Source organism: Ceratotherium simum, chromosome 3, assembly GCF_057802395.1.
Source record: "Ceratotherium simum simum isolate JZ-2026a chromosome 3, ASM5780239v1, whole genome shotgun sequence".
NCBI lineage: Eukaryota > Metazoa > Chordata > Mammalia > Perissodactyla > Rhinocerotidae > Ceratotherium > Ceratotherium simum.
In genome coordinates, this window is record NC_141902.1 from 53,163,206 (window position 1) to 53,189,860 (window position 26,655).

At 46.2% G+C, this 26,655-nt stretch overlaps 1 protein-coding gene across 5 annotated transcripts in view; it reads left to right on the forward strand.

The window, feature by feature from the left end:
- The window catches only part of LIPC (lipase C, hepatic type), a 165,032-nt gene that overhangs the window by 119,242 nt on the left and 19,135 nt on the right, over positions 1 to 26,655 (forward strand). For 3 of the 5 annotated variants that reach the window (XM_004421627.3, XM_087427795.1, XM_087427798.1), the window contains 4 exons: positions 17,424 to 17,608; positions 21,293 to 21,475; positions 22,019 to 22,136; positions 24,413 to 24,646. In XM_004421627.3, coding sequence (XP_004421684.1) covers positions 17,424 to 17,608; positions 21,293 to 21,475; positions 22,019 to 22,136; positions 24,413 to 24,646 — 720 coding nt within the window. Of the gene's footprint in view, positions 1 to 14,478; positions 14,608 to 15,971; positions 16,176 to 17,423; positions 17,609 to 21,292; positions 21,476 to 22,018; positions 22,137 to 24,412; positions 24,647 to 26,655 lie in introns of those variants that run through there. The other 2 variants (XM_087427797.1, XM_087427799.1) reach the window with 2 other exon arrangements.

Below are 26,655 nucleotides of genomic sequence, written 5' to 3' on the forward strand. Positions count from 1 at the left end.
GCCGGCCGTGACGCTGGCGGCTTGTGAAGGCGGCATTTTTCCTCTCCAGAAGGGAGTCTCTGCCTCTTCTACCCCAGTTAGGATTGTCCGTTGTTGCAGGAGTTCCTCTTATCCAGTTTTCAGTTCTGTCTCAGGGGTAATTTTTCCACGAGTAGTTGTAAATTGGCTGTGTCCACGGGAGGAGGTGAGTTCAGAGTCTGCCTACTCCGCCATCTTGACTCAGGATCCCAGCTTTGTTCTTTCTTAAGGTTGTTTTGGCTATTCAGGGTCTTTTGTGTAAGACTTTAGGTTAGTTTTTTCTATTTCTGTGAAAAATGTTATTGGAGTTTCGATAGAGATTGCATTGAACGAGATTTTCTTTATTTCTTTTTCAGATAGTTCATTGTTAGTGTATAGAAATGCAACTGATTTTCATATGTTGATTTTGTATCTGAAACTACTGAATTTGTTTACTCGGTCTAACCTTTTTTTTTTTTGGTGGAATCTTTAGGATTTTTCTATGTACAAGATCATGTCATCAGCAAACAGAGACAATTTTACTTCTTCCTTCCTAATTTGGATGCCTTTTATTTCTTTTTCTTGCCTAATTGCTCTAAGACTCCAGTACAATGTTGTATAAGAGTGGTGAGAATGGGCATCCTTGTCTTGTTCCTTCTCTTAGAGGGAAAGCTTTCAGCCTTTCACCATTGAGCATGATGTTAGCTGTGGGCTTGTCATATATGGCCTCTATTATGTTGAAGTATGTTCCTTCTAGACCAATTTGGGAATTTGTTGAGAGTTTTTATCATGAAAGGATGTTGAATTTTGTCAAATGCTTTTTCTGCATCTATTGAGAAGATCATATGATCTTTGTCTTTCTTTCTATTAATGTGCTGTATCAATTGATTTGCATATGTTGAACCATCCTTGCATCCCAGGGATAAATCCCACTTCATCATAGTGGATGATCCTCTAAATGTGCTGTTGAATTTGGTTTGCTAGTATTTTATTGAGAATTTTTCATCTATATTCATCAGGGATACACAAAGCTCATATTCTAAACCACAAGGCAGGTTATTCTCAGAATGATCTGCCACCTTGGGATAGGGCAGATTCTCAGGCCTCCCCAGACCTTCTGAATCAGCTGCTCTGGGGATGGTACCCAGGAGTCTGCATCTTAAGCACATGGATATATGAGAACCACTGCCCTCAAATATAGAAGATTAGGTAAAACATAAAGGATCCTGGAAGGACAAATATTCATTTAGCAGTGGTTTAAGGCAGAATCCTGTCGGGTGTGTTCTGCAGTCAGAGCTTTATTTCCCCATTGACTTGTAGCCTGGTTTGGTTCCTGGAGCTGCCTAATTCAGATGGCACGGCTAGAGGACCCCCATAAAGGCAGAGACCCAGCCTAGTAGGGTCCCGAGCTGCCACATAAAGCCAATGGACTTGGACAAATGGGAGAGGGGAGGCTGAAATCCTCACTCCAAAAGGGACCTCCTTTTCTTGGCACAAAGGCTGAGTGCTCTTGCCAAGGTATATGATGTGATGCCTAAAGGAGGTTCACAGAATTCACAGAAAGGTGCTAAATAGGCTGGCAAAGACCTTGGTGGATAAGTACCAAAAAGTATCTGGAAGGAACTATGTTGGGTCAAGACATGAGATGGAAGAGACCTTAGGGTAAGTTTTGAAAGGAAAGGGAAGTGAAGTATTGAATGCCAAGCTCTGTCCTGGACATTTCACCAAGCTTCATCCCGTTCTCACACAGCCCTATGAGATGGATATGCCTATTTGCAATTTAAGAGAAGGAAATTGAGGCTCTCTCAGGTTAAGTGAGCTTCCCAAGGTCACACAGCTAATAACTGATAGGGAATCAAATACACCTGGCTCCAAAGCCAGTGCCTTTTCCACTACACAACCCTGCCACCCCCATTGTTCCCTGTGGTGCCCCAGAAATTGTTAGGGTGCATACCCATGGTCTGAAGAGGGCAGACAGCAGGCAGCAGTGCTTCCAGACACAGGCAGTGAAGGGAGGTCATAGGTCCAGAAGAATATCTTAGGGAAAGTGGAACAAGGGTAAAAGCACATGCCCAGAAAAGTTTTGCAGTCTCAGAAGCTAGATGTATGGAGAGAAGTAGAGAAATGGGCTTCTGGTCTGGGTTTGATTTTTTTAGCCAGCTATTGGCCTTGCCCCAGTCCCTGAACCCCTCCTTATTTCCTCATCAGGAAATGAACATGCAGAGAATGGGAACAGCTTTGAGGGCCTGGGGAGTTTCAAAGGAGATGAGGGGTTCCAAGGGGCTTGGGAAAGCTGAAGGGCCCAGGGTGCAGGCTACAGCCATGACCCGGAGCTGTATGAGTCTAGAGGTGACAATATTGATCACACATGGGCTTGTCCTCCTCCCACATTCCATAGTCGTTTCCTCCCCTCAGGCCAGCCTTTGACTAGAATCCCCAAGAGTATCTGGGGAACTGGTGACTCTACCCACCAATGGGGTACCCTGCTGCCTTCACACCAGCCACCATATGGGTGTCTCTCCTATTCTTCAGCCATCAAAACATTTACCAAGCCATGTAACAATTGTCTATTTACTTGCCTCCTCCCTATGATCATGAGCTTCTTGAAAGCACAGTCTGTCTTATTTACTGTTGTGTCCACAACGTTAAGCACAATCCCTGCCACATAGCAGGTACTCATTAAATGTGTGGTGGAATGAATGAATGAATGGGATCATGGTGGGTCCTCGGTCTCTAAGATGTAAGATCTGAGAGGGCCCAACGACCTGCCCTCTCAGCCCCAGGCCGCAACACAGGGAAGCCCCAGGGAGGCTCAGGGGTTGGGCGGGTCAGGACCACTTCCTCACCAGGCGGCCCCCAAACCCCTACCCTAGAGAGCATGTCCCACACGCTCCAGCTCACATTCCCCACCCACAGTTTACCTTTGCCTTAAAGAGTAACCTTGGGGCTGTTTGCCCAAGTTAATGCTTAATGCTTCGTGCTTTCCTCATGCTGCAAGTTTTTATCTTTGCAAAGCGTCTGGCTCAGATTCCAGCATAGGAGAGGAGAGCATTCCTGTGGGAACAGAGCCAGAAGCCCCAGGTCACCACTGCTCTGACTCTCACTTTTCTTTCTGCCTGATTAACTCTGGCCTCAAGAACACTTCTCTCTGGCATCTTTTATTTACTGCAAGTCAGCGATAGGACAGTCTTAGGACTCACACATCTCAGAACCAGAGGGACCCTGGGATCTTCTCTCGACCTCTTGGTTTTCCAGAGGTGGAAACTGAGGCCCAGCTGGTTTGGGGGAAAGCCAGGTCTGGAACCCTGGTCCAGCTGACTCAAGGAGCCAAGGACATCTCATTGTACCACCATGGAGACCTCAGAGCCAGACGGTCCAATCTCCCCATTTTCCAGATGAGGAAACTGAGGCCTAGAAAGTTCTATGACTTGCTCAAGGTCAACCAGAATGAGTTAACAGGAAACTAGGACCTTGCAGAGATCTGCCAACTCACAATCACACGTAGTCCACCAATAGCTAAATAGGAGTGAAATCATTCTGAGTGTCTAAAGCCACAGTGTCTATAAAAGCAGAGGCAGCGGACCCAAAAAAAGAACACGTTCAGTTGCTTCCCTCACGTGAAATGCCTTCACTTCAGGCTCTGGGCTCACTTCTAAGTCACCACATAAATGCAACTCAACACAACCACACTTGAGACCACAGGAGTGCAACTGTGAAGAGACTGACTTCAATGACCTTGTGGTCAGCGCACCTCCTGTGGGGTGCTGAAGGCCTGGCATAGGAGGTTCATGGGTCTGTCCCAGTGGGTGACTTTAACTTCCTGGACTGCTAAGGAGCCACTCTTGGCATGAGGCTCAACTCAACTACTTCCTGTGTGACCTTGGTCAAGACACTTACCATCTCTGGGACCCAGTTTCCTTTTGGGATAGCACCTACTCACAGCAGTGTTATGAGGATTGGATAAAATAAGGCATTCCAAGTTACCAGCAAAAAGTAAGTGATAGTCCCATAAACAGCATTTTAACCTGCCTCACCAAAACCAGCGGCTCCCCAGCACCCCATTGTCACCTTGGATGAGAATGTTTAGGGTCTTTTGGGGTTCTCTGGGTTGATAGCAATTGTGGCTGACACCCTGTGAGGGACTTATTGTAAAATTGCTTAAACTCTCATGTCAGCAGGATGATCTCATCATTTAACCAAGTAATCCCACACTATGTAATTCATACTAGTGGGAATAATTCTCTGAAAGGGAAAGCTCTCTGCATGAAGTTCATTGCAGCTCTGTTTATAAAGATGAAAAATTGGAAACATACTGCTTGTCCCAGATAGGGAAATGGATACATAAATTACAAAAAATTCCCTCAGCGGAATATTACTCAGCCTTTAAAAATGATGAGTATGAACACTATAGGAATACAGAGAGATGTTTATCATATAATGTGAAATTTAAAAAGCAAAAAGCAGTTATATCTGCACCGCTATGTGAAAAATCGATTTGCTTCTGGATACAGAATAGAAACACAGGAAAATAAAAAGTCAATCCATTAGGATGATGAGAATGCGGGTATATTTTTAAAACTTTTGTTTTCTGCTGTTACTCCAATTTTGTGCAACAAAGACATTTTTAAAAAAAGAAAAAAGAAAACCTGATACTAGCTTCAGAAACAATTTAATTGAAGGCAAATTTCATTTGTGGGAAAATGCCTGGCACAGAGTAAGTACTCAGCAAGTGGTGGTAGAGAGAAAAATGAATGAGTAAGGGACTAACTGAGTGAACGGAGCACCCCCACCCCAACATCAGTACCAAAGCTGTGCCATTGGGAAGCCAAATTAGACAAGAAGGATTTGTGGTCTCTCTTTCCATTTAAGCTACTGGCCCAAAGTCTATTTGGAAAAGCATCCTGGATCTGCCCTTCCTATGGAGCTGAGAATAAGAGGGTAGATGAGGCACTGCAGACCTGAGCAGGCACAAAGTAAGATAAAGTAAGGCTTAGCCAAGTGTCTGGCACACAGCAAACACTTGAGAAACGGTGGCCACTTGTATGACCATCAGTAGTGGACAGAAGCAGAGCCAGTCTAGAAGAGGCTGCCTGGGTCTCCACTGAAGTGATATGGTATCGTGGGAAGAGGTTGGGCTGGGGGCAGAGCACTGTATTCAAATCTCCCCTTTGTTCCTAACTAGCTGTGCGAGCTTAGACAAGTGACTTTGCCTCTCTGAGTCTCAGCTTCCTTGTCTTTACATAGCAAAATAATTTACTGAGATATTGTTTTGACTTTAATTTCCCACCACCACCGTTCCTTAGTTTAGAGGTGTTTTCAGGACTGAAAGCAGAAGCTGCTTGAATCGAACATATGTTGCTATCTTTTGTGAAAGCCTAAACTCAACAAAAAGGTAATCCTAGGTATCCCCAAGGAGAGATGAGAAAGAGAGAGGATGCTTAACTCTCCGACTGGGAGAGGATGGGGGCTGGTGTGCCCCCACGAGGCGAGAACCCAGCCAGAGCTTCCAGGTTACTCCTAAGGGAGGAGGCGATGTGGTACCCCAGCCTCACAGGGCTTCCCATACCTCAAGTACAACCCCAAAGAGTGGACCTTCTGAAGGGACAGTGTAGGATAGGTCCATGGGCTTCTTAGCAGCAGGACGTGATGTAAACAATGACCAGTACCGAAAGACCTTTGCACAAGGTTGGGGCAAAGGAACTAGAACCAAAACCCCACAGGGTGGAGACTCGATGCCCCATTTAAGTGGATATAAAGAAAATAAAGAAATGTGCTACTTGTCACTTGCTTAGGTTTCGTGGACTAAGATCTCACTCAGTGGTGAGCTTGTTTTTCAACTGATGCTCTCTCAAAAAAATAAATCCCTGATCTTCAGCCTTTGCCAGTTTCCATGGTGTAAATACTCCTGTATGGCTAATTTCAAACTACCAAGGTTAAGTTACTGAACGTGGAGAGTTGAGAAGGATGCACACAATTGGCTCTTCAGAGCCGGTGCAAGCCAGATCCAGCACAACGCTGAGACTCAAACGAGATGAGGGTTTTTCTAGAAAGTTCCCAAAGACCCTTCTCAGTGCTCGGATTACAGGACACTAGGTTCAGGTTAATTCATAATAGTCAAAGCCATTCACTTTATCGGGTGTTGTCTGCTGATGTTATTTATGGTGAAATATGGCCTAGTGGAACTGGTGAATCTCCCTCCTCTGAAGAAGCCCCTTCCCCCAAAATGAGCCAGCCCCTGTGTCAATAAATAAATATAAATGTTCCAGATTGAATCCATTCTTTCCTTTGCGTAAGTGATCTTGTGACTAAGAACAGACTATGCATCTTCCTTAAGAGTTACTGAGAGGAAATCCATAAATCTATCCTTCAAGATGCTTTAAAACAATATATTTTAATCTATAACTTATTACAATCCTAAAGATAGGATTAGGACTATAACATTAATCCTGTAAAATAGGACTAACTACTGCTAGTCCCATTTTATAGGTGAGGCACAGAGAAGTTAAGTAGCCCAAGGCCACACAGTTGGTAAGTAGCAGAGCTGGGATTCGAGCTAAGCAATCTGGCTCCAGAGCCCAGGCTCCTAACCTCTCCACAGCACTGTGTCTTGCTGTGCATTAACAAGCCATGCACAGGGTATGGGCTCATCTTGGGCCTCTTCCACCCATGGGGCCAGATTGGAAAGGAGCCAGCAATCTCTCTTCTTTCCTCATCTGGTGTAAGGTACCCAACTCATCTTCTGACAGCTGATCGTGGAGGAGGGAGTGTCCCCCATTTTCCTTTCACGGGCACAAGCACTGCCAATAATACAGCGGGACATGTCCCCACCCACCACTGCTCCCAGTGTGCTTGTCTCCATGAGAGGGTAGCTCTGGGTTGGGGTAAGACTTGAGTGCTCCTGGAGCCCTTGACCATGACACCATCTGACAATGCCCTAAACTCCATAATTAGGGTTAAGGTCCTCTGCCCCTACCCTTCTGTTCCTCGTAAGCCTCATCTGGCAATTGTGTAGGTCACGTCAGAGACAGAGGGATGAGGGGAAAGGAAAATTGAAGCTCAAAGTCAGGGGCTAGACAGTCATTATACATCCAAATAAGATTGTGAAACAAGAACACTACTGAGCTCATTTGCCTATCAAAATAACGGTTGGCAACCTGATTTAAGCCAAGATCCACTATTGCAAGAGCTGTTGAAGGACCATGATTGTCCAGCTCCTGAGCAGCGTCGCCCAACCTGACTCTGGTCAGACACCAGCATCACAGCCCCTTAGCTGTATGAGTTCTCCAAGTGTTACCTCTGTGAGGGAAGGAAGAAACATCTAGTCTGAGGACGAGGCTGGCAGACAACAGTTCTGCCAGGTGTCTGAGTGGGTCATGGGACTTGCAGTTTTATTACTGTGCTCACCCCAATTGTTTGGGGGTATTTTCCACAGGGAAGAGGATGCCCCAGCAGCTGCCTTCTGTGATTCAAGACATGTTTCCTCTTTGACGACCAGGGGCCTTACTTGGCAGGATCAGCCTCTGTGAGGCACGGAACATGAGTCCTCTGAGCTTTAGACCAGTGATGGGAACAGAGTCCCAAAACACAGCAAGGATGTAGGATGGGGCTCCTCTCCTCCCGCAGAGCAGGAGGACGCTGGCTTGACTGTCAAGAGAGCTGAGTTCTTTGGATTCTGCTGTTGACTAGATGCATGGTTTGGGGCATGTCAGTTGGCCTCTGTGGGTCCCATTTCATCTGCAAAATAAGGAAGCTGGACTAGATCATTATTACCAGTAAGAGGTCCCTGGTCCTGAGGGAATAATGGTTAAGGGTGGGAGAAGGGCATCACAGGGCTTCTTTCAAACAGATTGTAAAGGAAGATTGTACCACACGAGACAACCACATGTGGAGTTTCTTTCCTTTTCTCTAGAATTCTATTTACTTGGTGAGTTAACACTGAATCTCTCCAGAGGATTGGAAGAGTAGATTGGTGGTGTTGTCTATATCCTTACTTAATAAGAAAAAGAATTACTCTTCAATAAATGCATGTTGTTTGAGATGCACAGAAAGAGAATTATAAGCAGGCAGTATGCGGGCTGGCCGCCATAACACTGCATGGTTTCCAAGTCCCTTTCATCTCTAACCCACTGTGACCAGATGATTTGGTTCCCAAGGATGGTCGCCCAGGCACCCCTGGTCATCCCTGGCCCAAAGGAACCTGGAAGGGCCTTCCAAGTATGCCAAGTCTCCCTGAGGTCCTGGAGGGCCAGGCCCCTCCCGGACTGATCTGCTTATTTGGTTCCAAGTCAGGGCTGGAGCTCTCCCTGCCAATTGACTCCAACTACAGAGGACTCAGAAATATCCTGTCCTCTCAGACCAGCCTCGTCCCACACTAGTAACTGATTCAAAAAGCCTGCTCTGCAGCCTACAGTGCCCTGGCCTGGGCCCTGAGTGACGTGGAGAAACCACAGTATTACTTGACTCTAGTTCATTTTTTCAACAATTTTTTTAAATGTACACCTAGGGAACCATTACCATCATCAAGATATAGAACATTTCAATCCCTCAAAAATTTCCCTTTTGCCCTTTCCATCCCCTACCCCCAGGAAACCACTGATCTGCTGTCTGTTACTATAGTTTCACCTTCTCCAGAATGTCATATAAATGGAATCACACAGTACGCAACCTTTTAAGTGGGGCCTCTTTCAATTAGTGTAATGCATTTTAGATTCATCTATGCTGTTGTATGTATCAGAAATTTGTTCCTTTTTATTGCTGAGTAGTATTTGTTTATCTATTTACCAGTTGTTGGGTATTTGGGTTGTTACTAGTTTGGGGCTGTTACGAATAAAGCTGCTTTGAGCATTTGCATCTTTATGTGGACATATGATTTAATTTCTCTTGAGTAAACTCCTAGGCTTGAAATTGCTGATTCTTATGGTATGTGTACATTTACTTCTATATGAAGTTGCCAAAAGGTTTTCCAGAGTGGCTGCAGTATTTTGCAACCCTACCAGCAATCCCACCATGGAGAGTTCTAGTTCCTCCACATCCTCACCAACACTCGGTGTTGTCAATCTTTTTAATGGCTACATTTTAGAGGGGGAAGGGTGGTATCTCATTGTGGTTTAAATTTGCATTTCTCTCATGAGTAATGATTTTGGGCATCTTTTCATGTGCTTACATGCTACTTGTATATCTTCTTTTAAGATGTAGTTGTTCAAATCTCTTGCCCATTTTATAATTGGTTTGTTTGTCTTTTTATTCTTGAGTTATAAGTGTTCTTTATATATCCTGAATAAAAGTCCTTTGTCATACATACATATTTTGAATATTTTCTCCCCGTCTGGCTTGGCTTTTCATGTACTCAATGAGATCTTTCAAAAAACAGATGTATTTAATTTATCAATTCTTTTCTTTCATGCTTTATGCTCTTAGTGTCCTAAGAAAAATCTTTGCCCTTCCCAATGTTGTAAAGATTTTCTTCTAGAATTTTTATTGCTTTTGCTTCTAAATTTAGGTCTGTGATCCATTTCAAGACAATTTTCATCCCTCCAACAAATTTTTTTATGACAAACTATCATAGTAGTAAGTATTTATATAGCACATACTACACGCCTGGCACTGTTATAGAATTTTATCAATACTAACTCATCACATCCTCACAACAATTCTCTAAGGTAAGTACTATTATCATCTCCATCTTACAGATGACGTGATGAGAAAATCGAGGCATTTTAAGTAACTTGCCCAAGTTCCCACAAGTATTAAGTGTCAGAAATGGACTTCAAACCCAAATGGCATGGCTCCTGCTCTGGGTACCTAACCACTGAGCTTTACAGCCTCTTCCTATACCGACTAAAGTTTCAATGTGAACAAAACCAAACCTAGGTCCTGCTTTCATGGAGCTTATTACCAGACAGGGGAGATAGATATTTATGTAATGACTATTCAAATAGAAAATTACACCTGTGAGATCACCTAAGAGAACAAATAATAGGGAGATGTGACCAAGTCAGGAAACTCAGAGAAAATTTCCCTGAGGAAATGAAGATTTAGTTTAGAACTGGAGAAAGAGTGATTTAACTAGGGAAATAGGGGAAGACAGCAGAGCGTGCCAGGCCAGGGAACCACAGGGGAAAGACTGGGCAGGAAGGGATGTCGCACATTGGATGTTGGATGAAAACTCTCAGATTGATCATCAATAGGGAGGGCAATTTTATCACATCTTCTCTCTCCCTTATTCACTCAGTTGCCCTTGAACTAGAATGGCCCACTCATCCTGGTTTGACAGGACAGGTGGTCACCCTACCTTGAACCTATCCAGGGTAGAATGTGCCCATGACCTTGGAACCACTTCAAGAAAGTAAGCCTCATCATCCCCAGAGGATTCCAGTACAAATGGAAAGCTTTTCTGAATAGTATACTCTTTCATAATCAGATTTCTTGAAAGAAAAACAAAATCATTCTGATTCTAGCCAGAGTTTCAGGGGAGTACAGCCTAAGAAGAATGTTTGGAAGAAAAAAAAATTTTCCGACAAGAAAAAAATTTTTTCCTTGGAATCCACAAAAGGAGAATTGTAGTCTCAGGCTACAGGGTGGCTAGCAAAATCAGGCCAAAACAGGCAAAGAAAACAGAATAAATCAGACTTGTGAAAATAAATTTCCATCCATCCCTTATCTCACCATCTTATTTGACAACAAAATGGTGAAGAGCAAAAAGCAAAAACAAACAAAAAAGAAGAGGTAAAATAGGAATACAAAGGTGGGTGGGGAGATGGAAACCTCCAAAATGTAACAAAGCAGGTCAGCAGGGCTGGATCCCAAAGATTTTTTAAAGAAGAGCTATAAAATAAACCCATTCAAGACAAATCTAAGAATTCCTGCCAGGTTCAAAACAACGTCCTAATGACCTGAGAAGTGACCACAGCTTTCTAAAGCACCTTATTCCCTCCTTAGGAGTGATTTATGCCTTGGGTGATATAGGTTCAATATTATAGTGCAGTGATGCTGGAGTGTCGCAAGAGCTGGGGGATATCACAAAGATTAGTAACTCTATCATCCAAATTGAGAAATTGAGGCAGAGAAATATTTTACAGATAATATGTAAAGGGGAGGGTGGGATGTTCAGGTCATGGCAAAATTCAAGATGGCAGGAGTAGGAGAAGCGTTCCTCACCACAGCCTTGGGCAGAATCTGCTTATCACCAAAGATCAGCAACAGCTAGGAGCTGAGTCTGTAAAGGCCCAGCAGTGACTACATTCTCATTCAAGTTTTTCCATCAGACTGTAGTCCTAGAAATTCTGAAGTCAGTGTTGCCCATATACAAATCATAGGCCTGACCACAGCAGCCAGGGACAGAGCTGAGGCTACATTTATCTCACAGATTTGTTCCATCCTGAGCAGACGACATGGCCCAGAGGGTTTTTAGGGTAATCATGAAATTATGGTCTTCCAGAGCACCTCTCCTACTCGTCCCAGGTCTGGGAATATTTTCAGCAGCGCACGTAAACAAAGTGAAATCACACACACACACACACACACATTAACAATTTAAATAACGAATGAGAAGACATTTCACAAACAACTCTGTGAGGAGTGTATCAATACCTGTGGCTCCTGTCGTACGCACTTGTGTCCTCAGCACCAGCCAATACAGGGGAGGTGCTCAACAAACATGGAACTGGGCAGAAGCACCCAGCCCAGGCGTCACAGGCAGAAGACAGGTCCCACCTTCTACTGGGGTCTCCTACTGCAGAATCCTTGGTCCCTTCCTACGCCACCTCAGTCGCCTGCAGTCACCCACCTAATGATGTCTTTACCCAAAAGAAAATGAAATAATTTGTCTAGTATGAAATATTAGGAACCCTCAAACCTGGAGGCTGATTTAGGAATGGAGAATCACTTGCTGCAAGGAATCTAAGATTAGAAATGTAATGGCTGCAGCCAGCTTCTCCTTCTGACTAATTCTGAGGAAGTTTCACTGCCCCGGGAACTTGCTATCATGCAGAGGGCAGCCCCAAGTCTGCCCAGCCTGTCAACTCACTCTCCAGGTTACAGGACCTGACTCTCTCAGAGGACTTGCCTGCTTACCGTACTTAACATTCTCCCCCTCGAAACCACAGCCTCCTCCCCACAGCCTCCTCCCCAGATTCTTGTCAATGGCATGTCTTTATCTCTTCTAAGACATGAGGAAATGACAATTTCAGAAGACACGCCTGGAAAAGGAGATGCTCCTATCTCATACAACTGGAAAAAATTTCCTCTCTCATAACAGAATCACTGGGTTTTCTCACAACTTACTCACAGAGCTGTTGTGATAAGGTTTACATGAGTTAATATAAATAAGACTGTTAGAAAAGTGCATGACACAGAGAAAGCACTCAAATATTAGAATAAAAAGTACTGAAAATCAATTTAGATATATATACATATATAAAAAATTATAAATAACATCACACCTGAGGAGCCAATGATTCTATTTTGGGAATCTACACTAAGAGCATACTCACAGATTCGGACATAGCTTCATGTGTAAAGACGGTCATCAGAGCACTGTTTGTTAATAGAAAAAAAAAGAAACCTGAAAGCAACCTAAATGTCCAACAATCATAGAATAAGCAAACCAACTCTGCCACTCTTCAAAAGCATGTTTTTGAAGAATTTTTAATGCTATAAGAAAATTATCATGACAGGTGAAAAGGGATATAAAACCATTCACATAATATGATCCCAATTGTAGACACTCCAAATAAATATCTGCAGAACAAATATCTCCATCAGAAAAGATTGGAAGGAAATACTCCAAATACTACTCCAACAAAACCATAAGTAATGAGGTTCTTTATTTATATCTGCATTTTTCAGATTGTATATATATAATGAGCATGTATTAATTCTACAAATAGACAAAATATAAAACAGGTAAGAGTCTATTACAATACCACAACTGGAAAAAAAAAAAAAAAAGCATGAAGTCCTAGACCAGGCCAATGGCAGAGGGCAGAGAAGATAATCATAAAGCTGAGTCCTCAGTATTCGGTGACACTAGTGGGTAACCAAGGGGACAGAGAGGGCATCCCAGGACAGCTCTAAGCTTTCTAGCTTGAGCAACAGCATGGATGAATGATGGTGTTACAAACCACAATAGGAAATATAGAAAGAAAGAAGAAGAATGGGTCGGGAGGAAAGAGAATGAATTCAGTTTGGCCTCACCCGGTTTGCAATGCCAAAAGGGTTCCCAGGTAGAGACGCCCAGTCAGGAGCTGGCCATGTGCAGGGCTCAGGCTCGGGAGAGATTTGGGTATGTGCACGGGATGGGTGACGGCAGTGAGTCCTTGGAGCCATGGCTTGGCTGAGGATGCTCCAGGATTGTGTGTGTTCTGTGAAGGGGACACACTCTGCTCCCATGGAGGCTCAGACACTCCACTCTGGCATGCTACTCCTTCCATCCAAAATGTGACCTGAAGTAGCCCCTGCCTCCCTCAGCCACAGGGACTGCTGCTAGATTATAGTGAAGAGCCTCGCAGAGACTGCAACTTACATGCTATTTGGCACGGCGGCCGCTGCTTCTGCTGAGGACTGCAGAGCACTCTCAGACTCAACCACATAAAACTTACCACTGCGTATTTTGTAGGAGTGGTGTTCAAGACAATGACCACTGCCTCACCCAGTGGCCTCTTTTTACAATAATCCATAGGGAAACATTCTCAGACTTCAGGACCAGGAAAGCGTGAGCAACTGGACACCATAAATCCTATAACTGCTCCTGTTTCCCTCTTTGACTTGGCCAATAGGAAGCTCAGAACAAAATCTGTGGCCCATCTTCAGCAACCTCATATGATCATATAGTGTGCATTTTTGGGTGCTAATCTATTAACATTTCTGTCTTTGTTATTTTACTGCCTATGTTCGCTCTTTGTCTCAATTTCTTCAACTAAGAATTTTTGTGAAACTATTTAAAGTCAGAAATTCTCTTTATGTCATGTGCATCCATTGATTCTGTTTCTATCTCCTGGAGTTGCACAGAAGAATTCTAACCCTTCTTCCCCACACAGCCCTTCACTGTTCATGTCCTCCACTAAATCTTATTTTTTTAGGCACCAGAGCCCCACTTTCTTCAACAATTTCTCCTAGATGTGAGCTCCTAGAGAATCTTACATCCATCTAGACTCAAGTGATGCCTCATCTTCTCTTGGCATCTTCCCTAAAGCCCCTACCCAGGGCATCCCTCCACTGAAGCACGTACAGCAGCCACAGGAAATGGCTGATTCTCATGCTGGCCTCTCCCACTGGACTGGGGACTCCTGAAAAACAGAGGTCATGCCCTAATTGCCTCCAATCAGTACCAGCCAGGGCCCAGGGCATAATATAATAATAGATGCATAATAAGTATTTGTTGAGGAAATAAATGAATAAATGAATAAATGAATATATATATATATATGCAACTTCCTCGCTCATACACACACTAAAAGAAAGCCAAGCCCGCAAGAGAAAAGGGAGTGCCCCATTCAGTTCAGCTGTTTGTGGGCCTTTCCATCCGACAACTCTTTTTCCATAGGACTCTCCTGAACAGCCTTGAGGCCCTCGGCTCCAGAACCAGAGCTTATTCTCCCAGCTAAATCCAGGGTAAATATACACAAGACAGAATTGGTCCTGGGAGGGCAACTGGGGTAAATTTTCACAAAAAGAAAGGATTTCACAGATCAAAAATGCAAGATGTTAGATGCTCTAATCTGTACTTACTTTAACAACACACCCCACGTAGCTGCTAATGATGTGCCTGGCATTGTTCTGAGCTCTTATTTAATCCTGTAACAGCTCCATGAGACAGGTACTATTTCTATCCCCATTTTATTTTCATACAGTCGTCTTAGCATTCGAGTCAGCTATCCTGAAATGAAGGAAGCTGCAGCTATTCGGTCACTGAATAAAAGGAAGTGAGTTACATCTAGCTCCAATGCATAAATGACTGACAGATCAAAGGTGAGACTTTGATCTGAGCCCTGGGTCCCACAGAATACCACATCGCTCACCAAGCATTGGTCAGGCACCTACCAGCACCACCATCCGCGAGTTCACAGACTGGTGGAGGAAACACCACACACCTACACAAATAAGTCACCACGCCACGTGATGAGTGCGTTAGGATCAGGACCCAATAGAGTGCTGGCAGCAAGAAGAAGTCATTCTCTCTGGCTAGATGAGAAGGCTCCCTGGAGGGTGTGACATCTGGGTTCCATTTTAAGGGAAGGTCCAGAGTTCACCAGGGAGCAGCAGAGACAGAGGGGGAAGCGAGCATGCAAAGGTGCAGGAGTGTGCGACAGCATCTGGGGGAACTATTGGCAGTCTGGGGTAGCGGGAGGATCAAGAGAGGGGAGGACTTGGGGAAATGAGGGATTATCTTTCACGGGGTGGCCTTGGCTGCAATACCAAGAAGCTTAAAAAGTCACTAATGGGTATAATAGTCATTCCTGTTCTAGAAAGATTCTTTGAGCTGCAGTGTGAGGGAGCATGGCAAGACTAAACAGAGAGACCTGTTAGGAGACCGTTGCAATAAACCAAGCAAGAAAAAGCGAGCGTCTGAACTAGGGCACTGGCTTCGAGGGATATTTGGGATCCCAAGCTTTGGACTGATTGGAAGGCTGGGGTAGGGGTGCAAGGTGACACCCAAGCTTCTGACTTAGAAGGCCAGGAGGGCAGTGCACCCAGTGAAATGGGGAGCCTGAGCTGGGAGCACGCTCGCAGGGACGAGGACAGGCTCAGGCAGCCTCTAAGCTTGGGAAAGCCAAATGAGCAGCAGAAAGTCTTCATTATCTCAGAGAAGTTATTCAGATTCTCCCTCACATCTCCTTTTAATAAAATATGATGCGTTTTATTCTGTCGTCATAGTGAAAAATCATTGCCCTTTGCTGGGAGTTAATAAGCTTTAGAATCAATAACCTTTGGGTAGGAAAATTGCTTTCATTAATACCTCCCCTTGCACTTTGTAGGTTCATCATCTCTCTGTTCTGCTGTCCCCTGAAACCAAAAGCCCAAGACTTATTATTTGAGAAGCCTGAGTAACTTTATGCTCAGAAAGAATGATTGGGGTCCTTGGTAACTGGGCTGAATGGAGTTCACTGACCAGAAATGCTCGTACGGCCTTGTGTCTGCCCCTCAACCACAGGAGAGCCCACCCTCGGCTGGAAGGGAGGGTGAGACCGTCTTCCCCCCTGACCCCCAATCTTGGCAGAAAAGATGTCACTCATCTTGGGACGCCACAACCCTGAGAATCTGGCGCCTTCTCAGGCTTCCCCCAGCCCCTGAGTGGCGGTGTCCGTCTTTGGCCAACACCATGGCCTTGACAGCTGTTGGGCTGCCTTGAAGAGTTGGGTGAATGCCCACCCCCATTCCAAAGTGGCTCAGGGTCAGGGTGAGGCTCCCCCAAAAGGGAGGCTAGAAGACCTTTCGGGACAACAACTGAAGGTGAAATCTTAAAAAGTCTTTCTCTCCCTACCCCACTCTCCCACATCTTCGAAGATTCTGAATGGATATTCCTTTATCCTTTTCTGCTGAAAAACTCCTTGGCAACAGCCTATCATCTAGAGCATAAAGTCCAGACTCCTCAGCATCCCAGGGCCTGCCATGCTCTGGCTGCCCGGCCTTGTCTCGGGCCTCCTTATGCCCAGAAGGTCCCATGCCTCTGAGCCCTTACGACGCGGTTTCCCCGGCTCAGAAAGCCCTGCTCCCTCCCACCACCCACACATACACATACACACAAGCCCTTGTTCATCCTTCAAGGCAAGGACAAGCATCACTTTCCCTGAAAAGTCCTCCTGGAATGCCACTCCCCCCATCATGTGGAATCTGCCAGTCCGTTTGAGAACCTCCCACCCCAAGCCTACCTGGTCCATGCAAGGCTCCATGATATCATGTGTCTGCAAGTGAGAACAGGTTGACCTACATGAGCTAATGCACAGGGTCATCCAACTAAGATACCCTATTCACTGTCTCCGTAGCATAGGGATGTAGAGAATTGGAATCAAAGAGACCTCTGTTCGAATTCTGACTCTACCACTTATTGGCAGTGTGATTTGGGGTGAAATACTTATCCCCTCTGAGCCTCAGTCCCAATGGCCTCTCCCATCTTCCTGCTGTCCTAGAGCTACTCCAGGGTCTGACTGGCTGACCCTGTAGTCACTGGGATGGCAGGCTGGAGGACCTGGCCCCCTCCACTCCTGTGTTGGGTCCTCTGAGGTCACCCCCCATCAGCTCCCAGGAGAGAAATGGCCATTCTGCTGGACATGCTCTTTTGGGTTCCCCAAAGCTGCGGCTCATGTCTACCTCCAGCACCTCACAGTAACCCTGTCGGCTGGTGCTCTTAGAGACTTTCGGGCTGTCCCAGAGCTGGCAGAGGTAGAACAGATGCCAACTTAAGCACTGTCCCCAATCTTATATTCCAGAGCCATTTGGAAGATTTCAAGCTGTTGAAACAAAGGAAACGTTGCGGGAGACAGCGACCAAATTCCTGCTCTTTGAAAACCAGATGGATAAGGGCTGTCGGATTCGGCTCAATCACTCAGACACGTTACAGCAGTGCGGCTTCAATTCCTCTCTGCCTCTGGTGGTGATAATCCACGGGTGGTCGGTAGGAAATGCTGACATGGCTTTTTCGCTCTGCATTTACATTTTCTTTTTTTCTCCCTCGTGTATTCAATTTTAATAAAAAGATAGGGAGCCACCAATAACAACTTCATGCATAATATTTGTAAAGCACATTCTAATTTTCCAAATGCTTCTCCACACATTATCTCATTGATTATCTCAATTCCATGAGTAAGCAGGGCAGAGAAAGGAGAACTATCCCCATGTTTCAGATAATAAAATGTGGCTCAAAGAGGTCACACAGCACATGAGGGCCCACAGAGATTGCAATCCATGCAGGTGAATCTGCATGTTTCATAAGAGGGGGTAGGAAGCCAGAAAACATAGTGTCCCAATGAAATGTTGTATCCGTAAGGGTTAAATTCAGCAGCAAATCACAGAAACCCAAATTGGCAGTGGTTGAAATAAAACAGAAGTTTGCTTCCATTTCACACAATAGTTCAGAGATATATAATCCAAATCTGGATAAATGGCTTTGGTCAATGAAGTCCTCAAGGACCCAGCTCATTTCCAGCTCACTACTCTGCCACACTTTGAGTGTGGCCCTCGTCCTCATAGTCTAAGATGGCAGCTAGAGCACTAGCCATCACATCTTTATTCCAGATGGCACAATGTAGTAACAGATGTACACAAAGGGGTCAGAGAGTAGAGTTCTTTTTAAAACAGCTTAATTGAGATAGAACTCACATATCATACAATTCATCCATTTAAAGTGTACAGTTCAATGGCTTTTGGTATAAAAGAGTGTTTTTTTAGGTTAGCCTCTCAGAAGCATCTGTGAGATGCTTCTAGTTATATCCATTGGCCATACCTAGATGGAAAAGTTGCTGAGACATGTAGCCTCTTAGAGAAAGTGTAACCTTTCGGTCATACTAAAAATTCTACTATTATGGAAGAAAGGGAGAAAGAATATTGCTGGCAATAACTAAAACCAAACTAAGCAAGGACTTGTCTCCAAGAGGAAATTCTCCTCCCTGGTTTTCAGTCCATTTAAAGCTTAGTTCACGATTTGAGACCTCCAGAGATTTGGGGTCTATTTCATGACTTGGAAACCTTTCCCTGCCGTCTTGAAATTCCCCTCGATCCTGCCCTAGAGGGAAAAATGGGCCCACCCACCCCCACTCCTTCAACATGTAATCAATGAGAGCCTCCTCACGAACAGACCCCAGGCCTGGCCGCGTGGGGCAGTGGGGAGCCACACGGTGCCATGAGGTGGGGTGCCTGCTGATGTCATCCCAGAAAAGCACAGAGGCTCCTGCAGGCTGCCAGCAGCATCCCCCTAGGATTTAAAGGGGTCCCACCACCCCACAGGGTTGGCAGTGAAGGTGGTGGGGGTCTTCCTGCCTTAGACAAGGGCCCTAACACAGATCGGGGCCCTTTACATTACACGGCAGCCCGTTCAATCCTCACACCTCCCAATGAGGGTGCTTGAGTTAGCCTTCTCTCTCAGACGAGGAAACTGCAGCTCAGAGAGGTCAAGCAGCTACCACAGTCACACAGCCCTCAGTGGACAGACTTCCAAAACCAGAACCCTCACAGTCCAAAGCCCACACTTGCAAAGACTCCACTTGATTGAGCTTTTGTCAAGGATGGGTTGACTGGAGCCCTTCCACAGCAGGCTTCACACTGCAGTCTCCTCGCCGCTTCTCTCTAGCCAGGTAGGAACTCAGTCCATGTCTCTTTAAGAAAAACGGACTAGGGGGCAGAGGGCAGAATGCTGGGAAGATGAAATCTGCTTTAAAGGGAACCAAAGATCAGACATGGAAAGCTCTCCCGTGGGGCCCGGCGGGTGGATGGATTAGACGGAGGCCAGTCACTGTGAGGGAAGAGCCTTCCATTTCTTCAGCTGCTTTAGCCAAAGGGATGGTCCCTTTACAAGAAAAATGAGAGAAGAAGGTGGGAAGGAGGGGATGCATCCAGAGGAGAGCTCCGGAGGAGGGGGAGCCGTGGACTTGGAACCTGACTCCAGGTCAGGACTGGAACTGAGGGAAGTGAGAAAGTGTGGCAGCACAGCGGGGCAGTCCTGTCTCCCCACTCTCCCCCTGCCTCTCCCTCACTCGCCTGCATGCCCCCACTCTCCCTCCTTCCTCCCACTCCCCCTGCCTCCCCGGCACTCTCCCTGCCCCCCAACCCCGCCGCCCCCCCCATCCTCATCTTTCCCCACCTCCCCCTCTCCCCTGCTTGTAGCTTGCTCCATGTACCATGTGAGTTCTCTCCTCTTGGCCTTGGCTCAGGCTGTGCCTCCTGCCTAGAGTGTCCTTGCCTCTCTTCTCCTGTGGGACAGTATCCATTATACATACTAGGTTCTCCAAAAATATTTGTTAACTGAATTAATGATCAAATAAATATCTCATTTACAAATGCAGCGTGAAGGGAGCAGGGTCCTTTTACCAGAATGAGCTCTTCATTCTCAAAATCCTGTCCAGACTGGAACACGTCTACTATTACTAGTAATAATAATGATAACAACAACAGCTGCGATAACCAACAGTGACCGAGTCCTTACTGTGCCCCAAGCACTGTGCTAAGTGCTTTACATCTATTTCCCGCATTCATCTCCACAGCCATCCTGGAAGGAGGGCACTAGCATTATCCTCACTTTCCAGACGAGGAGACTGGGCACAGAAAAGTTAAATAACTTGCCCAAGGTCACTCAGCATGTAACTGGAGAGTCTGGATTTGAACACGGAAGGCACTGGGTAAACGTTTATCAAATGACTGCATCTTACCCCAGGATGACATGAAACCATCAGTGTCGCCCTCCAGCTTCACGGCCGTGGCCTAGCCTTCAACCACTCCGGACGTTTCTCCTCTCCGCAGACAGGCCACACTGCCCTTTCTTGATTCTGCGCCTCTGCACTTGCTCTTCCTTCTGCCTGCAACGCCCTAGACACCCCCCACCACCACCACATTCACCTGCCCACCATTATTCTTCTAAGCGAACTCCTATTAATCCTTCAAAACACAGCAGAAATGTCTTTGCTCTGTGAACCCTTCAGGAGTGCCCTGCAAATTGGTTCTCAAATAAGGCGCATACACGGAACGATTCTCCATAAACACTTCTTGAGCTCCTCCTGTGTTCCAGCTCATGGTGCTCGTCCCTCTAAAGCCGGCAGAATGCAGGGGATGAGAGTAGAGCAAACACAGGGGCATTCAGAGGGTGGCACAGCAGCTTTCCCGAGGAGGTGGTGCTGAGCTGATCCTCAAAGGATGATCAGCTTTCAGTGCCTGGCTTACACAGCCTTTTCGATTGCTCTAAGAATTAGAAAATCCTAAAATAGGGAAATGTTAAGGTGATGGTTCTAAGTTGGGGGCTGGGGGTAGTAGCCCCCAGGGGACATTTGGCAAAGTCTGGATACATTTTTGGTTTCACAACTTGTGCGGGGGGGCAGTGGCTGCTGGCATCTAGTGGGTAGAGGCCAGAGATGCTGCTAAACATCCTACAATGCACAAGACAGCCCCCACAACGAACAAGTATATGGCCCAAAATGTCTATAGTGCCAAGGTTGAAAAACCCCTGTTAAGCCCTTTCTCTTGGAGAGAAAGACCCAGCAGCAGCCAAGAGTTGGAGAAGAAAAAGGGGTGAATAGAGAGAAAGAAGAAACCAGTGCAGAGCCCCCTCCATCCCATCCCGGGGAAGCTGACTACCCTGTGGGCCCACCCGCAGTTCGACGGCTTGCTGGAAAGCTGGATCTGGCAGCTGGTGGCCACGCTGAAGTCTCCTCTGGTCCAGCCAGTGAACGTGGTGCTGGCAGACTGGGTCATCCTGGCCTACCACCAGTACAGCGTCGCTGTCCGCAATAGCCGCCTCGTGGGCCAGGAGGTCGCAGATCTTCTCCAGTGGCTGGAGGTAGGACGTTCCCCAACCTCTCTTCCCCTAAAACTGCATGAATTAAGCTGGTCTCCAACAGCAACAGAGACAGGAAAACCACTTCTGTTGAGCTCATGGGATGGGAAGGCAGAGACGGAGACCAGACCCCAAGGCTCTCTCAGAGGCCTCGCTTGAACCCCTATTTTATACAACCATCTTCTCTCCTGACCCCATCCACTATTCCTCTTATGCTCACCCGTGTGGGTGTACTAAGGCGTCTAAACACACCCTGTAAACCATCAGACCCCACATGAATGAACAGAACCACTTCCATGGGGCATTCATGGTCAGGTGAAGACAGGCAGGGTCCCAGGTAGCTGAGCCTGAAAGGAGGGTCCGCCTCTCTGCAAGGACAGAATCAGCAAGGTGAGAAACCATTCTGGGTCTGGAGTATGAATTAAGCACCTCATTTGCACTTGGGCACAAAGAACAGGGTGGGAGCCCAGAACAAGCTGGACCCACAAAAGTCTTCTAGCCGGGCAGCTCTTCTCCTCCTGTAACCATCTTGCTGCTGTCTTCCAGGAATCTGCTCAGTTCTCTCCGAGCAATGTTCATCTAATTGGGTACAGCCTGGGTGCACACGTCTCGGGATTCGCTGGCAGTTACATGCGCGGAAAGCACAAGATTGGGAGAATTACAGGTAACCATGCCCGGTAACTAACAACGGTAATCTCCACAGCTGCACGGGGCGCAGGGCCAGGACCTGCTTTCCCATCGTAGTTAACACGCCCCCAGCTTCCTTCGCGCCGTGCTGGTGTTCACAGGAGGACTTGTAGCACTATTTCAAACACGGCCACCGTCACAGACTGCTATTCCGAGAGAATTCAGAGCGGATCACAGCCTCGATTCCTATTGCCTTTCCTCGAACAAATGCCTCTTGTAGTCATGCCAGATAGAACCCAAAAAGTAGTCTTTCCATACGCTTTTGTAGCAGGAAAGAGTTTACTTTTCAACCTATAGTTTAAAAAACCCAACAAGAGCGAGTTAAAGAATCACAGCCCTAAATTTGCTGTAACATCAGGCACGTTTGTGCCTCAGTTTCTACATTTGTGAAACACATGGGTCTTACTCTGGAGCCCATGTGGATTGAGGCAGAGGGCTCTACACCGACTTGGAAATGGCCCTAGGTACCCAGAGAGAGCTGGGGCTAGGCAAGAAGGCCTTTCCTCCCAGACATCCTTGACACCAGCTTTGCCCCCCTTGCGGCCCTGGAATTATGTTTGGAGGAACACACCTGATCAGGCTGCTCCCAAGCCAAGGCCCCAAGGCCCACTGATGCCCAGAGGATAAAACTCAGAAGGCGCAGGCAAGCCCTTCTCAGAGTAGTGTCCCCAGAGCTCTCTCACCTCTCCTCCCGCTCCTCCCTTCCTGTAGCTCTAGGCTGACACTAGATTTTTCTCCACTTTACAAACACGCCATGGCCTCTTGTGCTTCTGGGCCTTTGCATGTAGTGTTCCCTTTGCCTGGAATATCTTACCACCACTCACCCACTCAGCCCTAGTCTACCTACCAAACTCCTACTTATCCTGCAAGACCCAGCAGGCTAAAACAATATTTCACAGGCTAAAACAATATTTCACAGGCTAAAACAATTCAAAGGAAATTTAAGTTGAATAACATTGTTGTGACCTTTTATTTTATCAAGTAAGAACATTTTTGGTATCTACCATCTACTATTACCATTACTTCATAAAAGAAGAGATTTATTTTAATGTGAAAAAAAGATAGGGATAATGGCAGACATTTAAACGAAATAAATTGGTCGCTGTGAGAACTCATTTCCTCGTCCTTATTTTTTTTTATCTTGCTGGTGACTGGGGAGGCCTGGTGCACACACCAGCATTTGTCCCTCTACCCCTGTGATTTTACCCTCAATAGCTTGGGGGTGAGCAAACCTTCCACAGAAGGCCAATGAGGCCCCTCACCGAGGAACCAGGCCTGGAAGGCTGAGTCAGAATCACAGAGAGGCAGCCTCAGGCCCAGGACCCTCTCCACTCTGGCTGGTGTCATGGGCCACATCAGACATTATTAGCCAGGCCCACACACGTGTGAGGCAGTGGGACTGCAAATTACTCTGTTGTCGTCTTGTAGTCAGCCTGATGAGGAAAGGAATGTAAGTCACACCAAGACATCTCTCATTTGTACCTATGAGGTGAGGTGAGGGCTGGAGAACAGACGCTCTCAGGGTCCCTGTCAATTCCTTCACCCCAACAGGGTTGGAAGCCAGGGCTGATGTGGATATCAAAGGTCCTCCAGAGAAGGTAAAGGAAGAAAGTCAGAGGAAAAAAGCCCTGAGTGCATCAATATTCCCCAACTACAGTCAGCCAGGAGTGGCCACCTGTGTCATGCAAACACATCTGTCAATTGAGGACCAGAGCTTTGAGCTATTTGCTCAGAACATTTTCACCCAGGAACAGTGATGTCCCAAGGCTGTTCTGGACATTCCAATAAAATGACATTAGTCTAGGAGAAAAGGCAGCTTGTTTAGGGAAATTATTGACAACAGGCAGGCAAATAAATTCTTTCTTTGATGGCTAGGTTAGAACTACTTACAATAAGCACAGTGGTTTTTTGTATGCAAACAGATGCTCTTGAAAGTAGCTTGAGAGGTACTTAAAATTGATTTGCTTGAATAAATCAAGCATTTCCTCATAACCTTGTTTCTACCACTGGATAGTTCCTGCAAGCCTCTTTTCCCCATAGATAATTCCCAGCCTGTGTCTAATTTTCAGCACCATGAATTACTATGGTTTTACTCCGAAAAGGTTATAGCAAGATTTTCTAGAGAAAGATTATGCCCTAGGATTTTCTTCTTCCTGCTAGCTCATGAATGTGTAATAACATTGCAAAGCTGGAAAGCGCATTCTCCCCCTTCAGCTTGCTCCCACCTAATGCTTGTCCTTGCTTCCCTGGTAGCACTGGATGCCGCAGGTCCCTTGTTCGAGGGCACTTCCCCCAGTGACCGTCTTTCGCCAGATGACGCCAATTTCGTGGACGCCATTCACACCTTTACCCAGGAGCACATGGGCCTGAGTGTGGGCATCAAACAGCCCATAGCACACTATGACTTCTACCCCAATGGGGGCACCTTCCAACCTGGCTGCCACTTCCTGGAGTTCTACAAAGATATTGCCAAGCACGGCTTAAATGGTGAGCAAGACGAATGGCCAAGAGGTTACACTCCCCACACTTGCATGGAGCCTCTGGATCCAGTGGAACCTACCAACTCTGCGGGATTCTGGGAAGAGTTTGGCAAGGGTGGGGGCCCAGGGTGTATGGTCACCAAGTTCACTCAGAGGGAGGGCTTATGGGAGTGGGGAAGGGCTGGTGTTCCCCCACAGGCCCCTCCTCTTAATAGGCAGTGGTCATTGGAGCACCAAGCTCTGAGGACAAGCTGAGGGGCACCACCAGGAATCCCCACTTCTTGCCTCCACCGAGTGTCCTGAAGCAAAGTCTCTCCTGGGTATTAGCCCTTCTGAAAGTTAAGTCCTGATGCCTGTGGTTATTCCTCCTTCTCTGGAAGCTTCCTTATTGAGGGGGCTTCCTCTAGTCTGGGCCACATGAGGATCCGCTTAATAGATCATGGCTTCTTGATCCTTGGTCTCACAAGAGTGGGAATAACAATTCCACCCCTGTGAGGTAATCAGCTGATCCTACAGGACATTATTGAAATTCTTCTAATTCGAAGTTCAGCGCTAAATATGTCCTTGGGACTTCCTTTATCTCAGGGCAGAAACTGAATGTGGCATTCTCTGGGTTGTGATTCCACTTCTCTCTCAAATCCTAAAACCAAAGCATTAACATGCACTTTGATTATATGCACAGGATTAAAGAACAAAAACGTCAGCAAAAACCATACATTCCATAGACATTCCAAATTTGTCATTATTATAAAATATCATCCTGATTAAAACATGCCAACTTACTCTAAGCCAACTGGAGATTCCCACCCACGCACACCACCTTCTCACCCCAATCATCCAAAACGAACTGAGAATACTCTCTTGTGATTACATCAGCACCTTCACCTCTCCTGTATCAGAATGACCTTCAGACTCGACAGTATCTCATTTTGGCTGGACTCCCAGCTTTCCACCCACCCATGCCTGACAGAGCCTTCTGGGAACTTCACCTTATCGTTCCTTACAGCTCCCTCGAACCTTCACCACTCCAGGCACCAGCAGTTCCCTGCTGACCATCCAGCCCTCCTCCCAGACCTATACCCTCCCAGAGCTCAATACAGACCTCCAGGATGGTGTTCAGTAACGAGGTGCCTGATAAATGCATCTCTGACCAACTAGTCCTACTGGCTCTTTGGTACTAAACTTCAAAGTCATAGAACCAATATATTTATTTAGTTTGCCCAACTTTGGTGTGGGTTTTCTCAGTTTTCTTCACCCTTAAGTTTAAAAGTGATCCCATTCTGGGGTCATTCTCCCAACCACTTCGGAAGGCAACTTGATAACTGCTCTACCCTCCTCACCACCTCCAGCTAGGTGAGTGTGAGTGGGGTAGTGAATGTCTTTGAAGCCCAGTTTTCTCATTTACAGCAGCTGCCTCAAGGAGCTATGGTGAAGATTGAGGGAGTAGATGTGTGGAGGCCCTCAACGTAGTATCTCCCTCACAGGAGGGCTCAATAAACACAGCCACTAGACCAAGAACTGGGGTGGGGGCTGACCCCGTGGTGTAGTGGTTAAGTTTGGCATGCTCTGCTTCAGCAGCCTGGGTTCATGGGTTCAGATCCCGGGCACGGACCTACACCACTTGTCAGCCATGTTGTGGCAGCAACCCACATACAAAATAGAGGAAGACTGGCACAGATGGTAGCTCAGGGCAAATCTTCCTCAAGCACAAAAAAAAAAAAAAAAAAGAACTGGGATGTCTAATCTTGGCATCTAGCCTTCCGACACTTGAGGAAATAGCTTTTGGCAAAGTTACCTGTGCTCTACCTCCACATTAGGTACTTTACATATTTTGTGGTGGTTCTTCAACATTCCTTAAGAATAATTTACTCAAGATTAGGTTAATATTTGGAGAGTTAAAAAAAAAAAAATGGTCAAAAATCCATGGTAGATCAACTTCCTAAGCTTGCTGTTTTGGGGTAGGCCCATTCAGACCTGGTCATTGGGACGTGTCCATCCAGAAGCCAATCCCCAGCC